This window comes from Homarus americanus, unplaced genomic scaffold (genome assembly GCF_018991925.1).
Source record: "Homarus americanus isolate GMGI-L3 unplaced genomic scaffold, GMGI_Hamer_2.0 scaffold48406, whole genome shotgun sequence".
Lineage (NCBI taxonomy): Eukaryota > Metazoa > Arthropoda > Malacostraca > Decapoda > Nephropidae > Homarus > Homarus americanus.
Genome location: NW_024753828.1, coordinates 5,124,257 through 5,133,238, shown reverse-complemented (window position 1 = coordinate 5,133,238; position 8,982 = coordinate 5,124,257). Strand labels below are relative to the sequence as shown.

General features: G+C 55.1%; 1 protein-coding gene across 1 annotated transcript in view; it reads right to left on the bottom strand.

Annotated features, from left to right (window-relative positions):
* The window catches only part of LOC121855503, a 257,960-nt gene that overhangs the window by 96,764 nt on the left and 152,214 nt on the right, over positions 1-8,982 (bottom strand). Inside the window, 5 exon segments of the mRNA XM_042350478.1 lie at positions 222-511; positions 4,335-5,414; positions 7,534-7,645; positions 7,757-7,948; positions 8,207-8,534. Coding sequence (XP_042206412.1) covers positions 222-511; positions 4,335-5,414; positions 7,534-7,645; positions 7,757-7,948; positions 8,207-8,534 — 2,002 coding nt within the window.

Below are 8,982 nucleotides of genomic sequence, written 5' to 3'. Positions count from 1 at the left end.
CAGGACCCAGTGGTCTGTCAGTGCCAGGACCCAATGGTCTTTCAGTGTCAGGATCAGGCCTTCGATTGCCAGGACCCAGAGGTCTGTGGTGCCAGGCCTCCAATGGTCTGTCAGTGCCAGGACCCAGTGGTCTGTCGTGCCAGGGCCCCAGAGGTCTGTCAGTGCCAGGACCCAGAGGTCTGTCAGTGCCAGGACCCAATGGTCTGTCAGTGCCAGGATACGGCCTTATCGGTGCCAGGACCCAGAGGTCTGTGAGTGCAGACCCAGTGGTAGGTCAGAGACAGTAACCAATGGTCTTTCAGTGCCAGGACCCAATGGTCTGTCAGTTCAGACTGAGGTCTGTCAGTGCCAGGACCCAATGGTCTGTCAGTGCCAGGTAGAGGTCTGTCAGTGCAGGAGGTCTTCAGTGCAGGACCCAGTGGTCTGTCAGTGGGACCAAGTGGTCTGTCAGTGCCAGGACCCAGAGGTTGTCGTGGGAGGCAGAGGTCTGTCAGTGCCAGGACCCAGTGGTCTGTCAGTGCCAAGACCCAGTGGTAGGTCAGAGACAGTAACCAATGGTCTTTCAGTGCCAGGACCCAATGGTCTGTCAGTGCCAGGACCCAGGAGGTCGTCAGTGCGGACCCAGTGGTAGGTCAGTGCCAGGACCCAGAGGTTTGTCAGTGCCAGGAACCAGGGTCTGTCAGTGCAGGACTGAGGTCTGTCAGTGCTAGGACCCATTGGTCTGTCAGTGCCAGGACGGAAATGGTCTGTCAGTGCCAGGATACGGCCTATCGGTGCCAGGACCCATGGTAGGTCAGAGACAGTAACCAATGGTCTTTCAGTGCCAGGGCCAATGGTCTGTCAGTGCCAGGACCCAGAGGTCTGTCAGTGCCAGGTTGGCCTGTCAGTGCCAGGACCCAGAGGTCTGTCAGTTCAGGACCCAGAGGGTCTGTCAGTGCCAGGACCCAGAGGTCTGTCAGTGCCGGACCCAGAGGTCTGTCAGTGCCAGGACCCAGTGGTCTGTCGGTGCCAGGACCCAGTGGTCTGTCAGTGTCAGGAACCAGAGGTCTGTCAGTGCAGGGCCCAGAGGTCTGGCAGTGCCAGGACAGTGGTCTGTCAGTGCCAGGACCCAATGGTCTGTCAGTGCCAGGATACGGCCTATCGGTTGCCAGGACCCAGTGGTAGGGTCAGGAGACAGTAACCAATGGTCTTTCAGTGCCCAATAATGGTCTGTCAGTGCCAGAAACCAGAGGTCTGTCAGTGCCAGGACCAGTGGTAGGTCAGTGCCAGGACCGAGAGGTCTGTCAGTGCCAGGATACGGCCTATCGGTTGCCAGGACCCAGTGGTGGAGTGAACGTAACCATGGTCTTTCAGTGCCAGGACCAATGGTCTGTCGTGCAGGAACCAGAGGTCTGTCAGTGCCAGGACCCAGTGGTAGGTCAGTGCCAGAGGGTCTGTCAGTGCCAGGATACGGCCTATCGGTGCCAGGACTCAGTGGTAGGTCAGAGACAGTAACAATGGTCTTTCAGTGCCAGGACCCAATGGTCTGAGTGCCAGGAACCAGTGGTCTGTCAGTGCCAGGACCCAGAGGTTTGTCAGTGCCAGGACCAAATGGTCTGTCAGTGCCAGGACCCAATGGTCTGCCAGTGCCAGGATACGGCCTATCGGTGCCAGGACCCAGTGTCTGTCAGTGCCAGGACCCAATGGTCTGTCAGTGCCAGGAACCAGTGGTCTGTCGTGCAGGACCCAGAGGTTTGTCAGTGCGGACCAAATGGTCTGTCGTGGACCCAATGGTCTGTCAGTCCCAGGATGGCCTATCGGTGGCAGGACCAGTGGTCTGTCAGTGCCAGGACCACTGTCAGTGCCAGGGCCAGTGGTCGGTCAGTGCCAGGACAGTCTGTCAGTGCCAGGACCCAGTGGTCTGTCAGTGCCAGGACCAAATGGTCTGTCAGTGGCAGGACCCAATGGTCTGTCAGTGCCAGGATAAGGCTATCGGTGGCAGGACCCAATGGTCTGTCAGTGCCAGGAACCAGTGGTCTGTCAGTGCCAGGACCCAGAGGTTTGTCAGTGCCAGGACCAAATGGTCTGTCAGTGCCAGGACAATGTGTCAGTGCTGGATACGGCCTATCGGTGCCAGGGACCCAGAGGTATGTGTGCCGGGGCCAGTGGTCTCAGTGCAGGGCCCAGTGGTCTGTCAGTGCCAGGGCCCAATGGTCTGTCAGTGCCAGGACCCAGTGGTCTGTCAGTGCCAGGATACGGGCTATCGGTGCCAGGACAGTGGTCTGTCAGTGCCAGGACCCAGAGGTCTGTCAGTGCCAGGACCCAGGGTTTGTCAGTGCCAGGACCCAATGGTCTGCCAGTGCCAGGAACGGCCTATCGGTGCCAGGACCCAGTGGTCTGTCAGTGCCAGGACCAGAGGTCTGTCAGTGCCAGGGCCCAGTGGTCTGTCAGTGCCAGGACCAGTGGTCTGTCAGTGGGACCAAATGGTCTGTCAGTGGCAGGACCCAATGGTCTGTCAGTGCCAGGATACGGCCTATCGGTGGCAGGACCCAATGGTCTGTCAGTGCCAGGAACCAGTGGTCTGTCAGTGCAGGACCATGGTCTGTCAGTGCCAGCCCAATGGTCTGTCAGTGCCAGGATACGGCCTATCGGTGCTGGGACCCAGAGGTCTGTCAGTGCCAGGACCAAGAGTCTGTCTGTGGGGCCCAGTGGTCTGTCAGTGCCAGGGCCCAATGGTCTGTCAGTGCCAGGACCCAGTGGTCTGTCAGTGCCAGGATACGGCCTATCGGTGCCAGGACCCAGTGGTCTGTCAGTGACCCAGAGGTCTGTCAGTGCCAGAACGGAGTCGAGTGCCAGGACCCAGAGGTTTGTCAGTGCCGGGTACCAGTGGTCCTGTCAGTGCCAGGACAGAGGTCTGTCAGTGCCAGGACCAGAGGTTTGTCAGTTCCTGGACCCTGGTCTGTCAATGCCGGACCCAGGGTTTCTGTCAGTACCAGAGGGTCTGTCAGTGCCAGGACCCAGAGGTCTGTCAGTGCCAGGTACCAATGGTCTGTCAGTGCCAGGACCCAGAGGTCTGTCAGTGTCAGGACCCAGAGGTCTGTCAGTGCCAGGTGCCAGAGGTCTGTCAGTGCCAGGACCCAGAGGTCTGTCAGCCAGGACCCAGTGGTCTGTCAGTGAGGGATGGTCTGTCAGTGCCAGGATCCAGAGGTCTGTCAGTGCCAGGACCAGTGGTCTGTCGGTGCCAGGACTCAGTGGTCTGTCAGTGCCAGGTTCCACTGGTCTGTCAGTGCCAGGACCCAGTGGTCTGTCGGTGCCAGGACCCAATGGTCTGTCAGTGCCAGTTTCCACTGGTCTATCAGTGCCAGGACCCAGTGGTCTGTCAGTGCCAGGACCTAGTGGTCTGTCGGTGCCAGGATACGGCCTATCGGTGCCAGGACCCAGTGGTAGGTCAGTGCCAGGACCCAATGGTCTGTCAGTGCCAGGACCCATTGGTCTGTCAGTGCCAGGATACGGCCTATCGGTGCCAGGACCCAGTGGTAGGTCAGTGCGGACCTAATGGTCTGTCAGTGCCAGGATACGGCCTATCGTGCCAGGACCCAGTGGTAGGTCAGAGACAGTAACCAATGGTCTTTCAGTGCCAGGTTCCACTGGTCTGGCAGTGCCAGGACCAAATGGTCTGTCAGTTCCAGGATATGGCCTATCAGTGCCAGGACCCAGTGGTAGGTCAGAGACAGTAACTAATGGTCTTTCAGTGCCAGGACCCAGAGGTCTGTCAGTGCCAGGACCTAATGGTCTGTCAGTGCCAGGACCCAGTGGTAGGTCAGAGACAGAAACCAATGGTCTTTCAGTGCCAGGATGCGGCTATCGGTGCCAGGACCCAGTGGTAGGTCAGGAGCAGTAAGCAATGGTCTTTCAGATGCCAGGACCTAATGGTCTGTCGGTGCCAGGACCCAGTGGAATGCCCAATGGGAGTGCCAGGATACGACCTATCGGTGCCAGGACAGTGGTAGGTCAGAGACAGTGACAATGGTCTTTCAGTGCCAGGACCTAGTGAATGCTGTCAGTGCCTTGGAACAGTGGTCTGTCAGTGCCAGGATCTGACCTATCAGTGCCAGGACCAGTGGTAGGTCAGAGACAGTAACCAATGGTCAACTCCAGTGCCAGGACCCAGTGGTCTGTCCGAGTGCTTGGGATACGGCCTATCGGTGCCCAGGACCCAGTGGTAGGTCAGGGCAATGGCAATGGTCTTTCAGTGCCAGGGCCTGAGTGGTCTGTCAGTGCCAGGACAGTGGTCTGTCAGTGCAAGATGCGGCCTATCAGTGTAAGGACCCAGTGGTAGGTCAAGAGACAGTAACCAATGAGATGTTTTCCAGTGCCAGGACCTAATGGTCTGTCAGTGCCAGGACCTAGTGGTCTGTCAGTGCCAGGATCCAGTGGTCTGACAGTGCCAGGATACGGCCTATCAGTGCCAGGACCCAGTGGTAGGTCAGAGACAGTAACCAATGGTCTTTCAGTGCCAGGACCCAGTGGTAGGTCAGAGACAGTAACCAATGGTCTTTCAGTGCCAGGACCCAGTGGTAGGTCAGAGACAGTAACTAATGGTGTGTCAGTGCCAGGACCCAGTGGTCTGTCAGTGGTATAGTCTCCGGTAACACGGGATATATTTTGATCAGGGAAAATAATGGGATGTTCAGTGAAAATGTGTGGCTTGGTGGCTTCTGGCGTTGCTGTAGTGGGGTCGACATAGCCTGGGATGGCTGGAGTTGCTGGCTTATCCGTGGTTGGGTGGGTTGATCCAGTGTACTCTTGAGTAACAGGCTGTGGCTTGGTGGGTTCGACATAGCCTGGGATGGCTGGAGTTGCTGGCTTATCCGTGGTTGGGTGGGTTGATCCAGTGTACTCTTGAGTAACAGGCTGTGGCTTGGTGGGTTCGACATACCCTGGGATGGCTGGAGTTGCTGGCTTATCCGTGGTTGGGTGGGTCGACACTCCTTCAGGTGTGCCTACTTCAACAGGGCCTTGTTCAATGTGCGGGAATGTTGTTATGCCTATTTCAAAAGTAGGAAGGGTAAACACACCTTCCTCAACAGTGGAAGGAGTTGATATGTCTTGTTCTACTATGGCGGTGGATGTTGGCAGGCCTTCTTCAATGGTGGAGGCAGTTGGCAGGCCTGTCTCCCGAGGTACCGTGGTGTTGGTAAGTAGTGTCTCTGGGTAGGTGAGCTCGGTATGGTCGGTGACTGGTGGAGTGTGAGGGTAGGATGAAGGAGTGGATGACGGGGTGGATGGAGGTGTTGGGGTGGAGGGTGGTGTGGTGGGTGGCACGGTGGGTGGCACGACGGTATGAGCGTCACCATCAGGTTGGGTTAGTGTGGTGGCCGGTGTGATGGTGGTGGTGGCTGTAACAGGTGTGGTAGTTGTGCTGAGGGTTAATGCTGCAAGAGAAACGTAACAACAGCGGCGTCAACATGCTGTCTACCATCTCATAATCCCCCACTATTTTTTTTGGATTATTATTAATATTCTTATCTTCATGATACATGGCCAGACTTCCGTTACGCCAAGGTCTAGGCGTTGGCTTAACCATGAAAATGAATTTCAGTGTTATTCTTAAGCCATAATACTGTGGAAAATCAAACTTGAGATAAATTTTTTCGTGCCATCCTCAAAACATCCTGTGAGGCCAACATGTGACATTTTGTCGACCTGATTTATATGATGTAATGAGATGATAACACGGACAATGATCTCAAGTGGATTCATAACAGAAATCTGGACCATGATGAGGTAGTGTCGGATGAGACCAGACCCACAACTCGCGTGCTCCCGTGCAGGCCAGGCCCGGCATCAGTCTCCTGTGTTGTTAGTGGTCAACTGACGTCTACCGCTGCTGGATTACGGCTGGGGAGGGAGATGAGTTGTCGTTCGTGGTGTTACTTGGTGGTGAAGGGAGGGGGTTGTAACCTTGGTGGGTGGTGAGTAGTCTTCAGCATTAAATTATTCTAGTTCACTGGTTACCAACTAGTGACTAAGGTGGGAGGAGGAGGGGGGAGGAGGGAAGGACTGTGGAGACGTGGGTGGGGTGTTAGCTTCCAGCACGAGCAGCTAAATGGATTATGGACTCAAGTTCTCTGTCTGCTAAGTATCCGTGTTAAGTTGTGCGTTAGTGATTAGACCAACGAGTGTAGCAGCTGGCGTCTCACCCCTCCTTAGGTGGTGTGGTGTAGTTGTGGGTGTGGCGTGATGCTGACACAACACACTCACAGCCACACCAAACGCTCTCATGCGCCTCTTTCTGTCGTACTGGGTGTGTGTGGGGGGGGCTCTGACCTACCGTACATATCTGTTCATGAAGATGTGAACAGAGTGTCTGTTTGTGGGTGTGGTCGACCCTGTGTGTGTGTGTGTGTGGTGATGGTGTGGTGTACCCCGGTGTGTGTGGTGATGGTGTGGTGTGCCCCGTGTGTGTGATGGTGTGGTGCCGTGTGTGTGATGGTGTGGTGTACCCCGTGTGTGTCTGTGATGGTGTGGTGTACCCGTGTGTGTGATGATGGTGTGGTGTGCCCCGTGTGTGTGGTGTGGTGTACCCCGTGTGTGTGATGATGGTGTAGTCTACCCCGTGTGTCTGTGATGGTGTGGTGTACCCCGTGTGTGTGATGGTGTGGTGTACCCCGTGTGTGTCTGTGATGGTGTGATGTACCCCGTGTGTGTGATGATGGTGTAGTCTACCCGTGTGTGTGATGGTGTGGTGTACCCGTGTGTGATGGTGTGGTGTACCCCGTGTGTCTGTGATGGTGTGATGTACCCGTGTGTGTGATGATGGTGTAGTCTACCCCGTGTGTGTGTGATGGTGTGGTACCCCGTGTGTGTGATGGTGTGGTGTACCCCGTGTGTGATGATGGTGTAGTCTACCCGTGTGTGTGATGGTGTGGTGTACCCCGTGTGTGTGTGATGGTGTGGTGTACCCCGTGTGTGTGATGGTGTAGTCTACCCCGTGTGTGTGATGGTGTGGTCTACCCTGTGTGTGTGATGATGGTGTGGTGTACTCCGTGTGTGTGATGATGGTGTGGTGTACCCTGTGTGTGTGATGATGGTGTGGTCTACCCCGTGTGGCTGTGATGGTGTGGTCTACTCCGTGTGTGTGATGATGGTGTGGTCTACTCCGTGTGGCTGTGGTAACTGTGCCTGTCTACAACGTGTACGAGTATAGTCCGTCTGTTGTCTTGTTGGCTTAACATGAATCATATTTAGTACCACTGTATATTAGCCCAAATGCAATAATATAATGTAACATTATCCGTGCATGATTAGACTTATATATCTGGTGGAGTGTGGGAGGTGAAGTTAGCAAAAATTAGGACAAAGAAAATGATACGAGGTTAATAATATATGAGAGAAAATGGGATTAGGTAACTCACCGAGACATAGAAAACGTGAAATAGGTTAGTGAATAATAAGAGGCGGGGCGCCACCATGCAGCCAAACAACAAAGCTATTCAGTCACCAGCAGAACACACACACACACATGCTCAAACATCGTTTATCGCCTCACGCCAAGCGAAATTCTTGGTGTGACGAAGCCTTTAGATCGTAAACGTTCGCGTACACCGGCAATGTACAAAAACTGTGCCATGCTGATATATACAGACACAAGGTTCGAGAAAGCCTACGGAAGAATCGAACTTACAAGCTACTTAAACAACATACTTACAAACTACTTACATTTTATATGATACTGTTTATTATTATTGTTATTGTGTAAATAAAAGAGGAATACGGAGCCCCCGGTTGTCACACACGCAGCACGGCCCAGAGCCTCAGCTGGACCGTGTGGCAGCGACACTCGGGGACCACGGACTCGATTCTCACACCTTGGAACCTTAACATCTTCACATAACTCCTGATATAAGAACGTGCCCGAGTCAACAGAGCCACGACACAAAGATGGCGTGCAAATTGCTCTAAAACTCTAGTGAACAGTTCCATTTCAGTTATGGTGAAAACATAAGGTACGACTGATGTAGAACCTGGGTCCAGGTGTAGAGTATAGAGCAGCAGTGTTCTAGAAGCAACTAAACAAGTACAGACACATAAGCATCGGTTAGACAGTTAGGTTTTAAGCTCGATAGCAACAGTCACAAGCACACTATTAACTGATTAAGTTTAGTGCGGTGAGCTCCACCGTCACAGGGCCCACACCTGCCAGGCGTCCCTCCACAGGGCTCACGCCTGCCAGGCGTCCCTCCACAGGGCTCACACCTGCCAGGCGTCCCTCCACAGGGCTCACACCTGCCAGGCGTCCCTCCACAGGGCTCACACCTGCCAGGCGTCCCTCCACAGGGCTCACACCTGCCAGGCATCCCTCCACAGGGCTCACACCTGCCAGGCGTCCCTCCACAGGGCTCACGCCTGCCAGGCGTCCCTCCACAGGGCTCACGCCTGCCAGGCGTCCCTCCACAGGGCTCACACCTGCCAGGCGTCCCTCCACAGGGCTCACGCCTCCACAGGGCTCCCTGCCAGCACACCTGCCAGGCGTCCCTCCACAGGGCTCACACCTGCAAATGTGGTATATTAGGGCTCCAGCTGTAAATGTGGTATAATAGCCGCTGTGCGTTTTAGCTTTTCCTTGCGTTTTAGCACACACACAGCTTGTGAGTGACAGCTTAACAGCCTCAGGAGTGACCAGACCACACACCGCAGCTTGTGCTGACCAACAACAGCCTCAAGGAGTGATGACCACCTCAACTTGTGGTGACCAACAGCAGCCTCAGGAGTGACCACACCTCAGCAGCAGGTGACCAACAGCAGCCTCAAGGAGTGAGTGACCAGCAACAGCCTCAGGAGTGATGAGCCACACCGCAGCTTGTGGTGACCAACAACAGCCTCAAGGAGTGATGACCACACCGCAGCATTGATGAGTGACCAACAGCCTCAGGAGTGACCAGCCACACCGCAGCTTGTAGTGGTGATCCAACAACAGCCTCAGGAGTGATGACCACACCT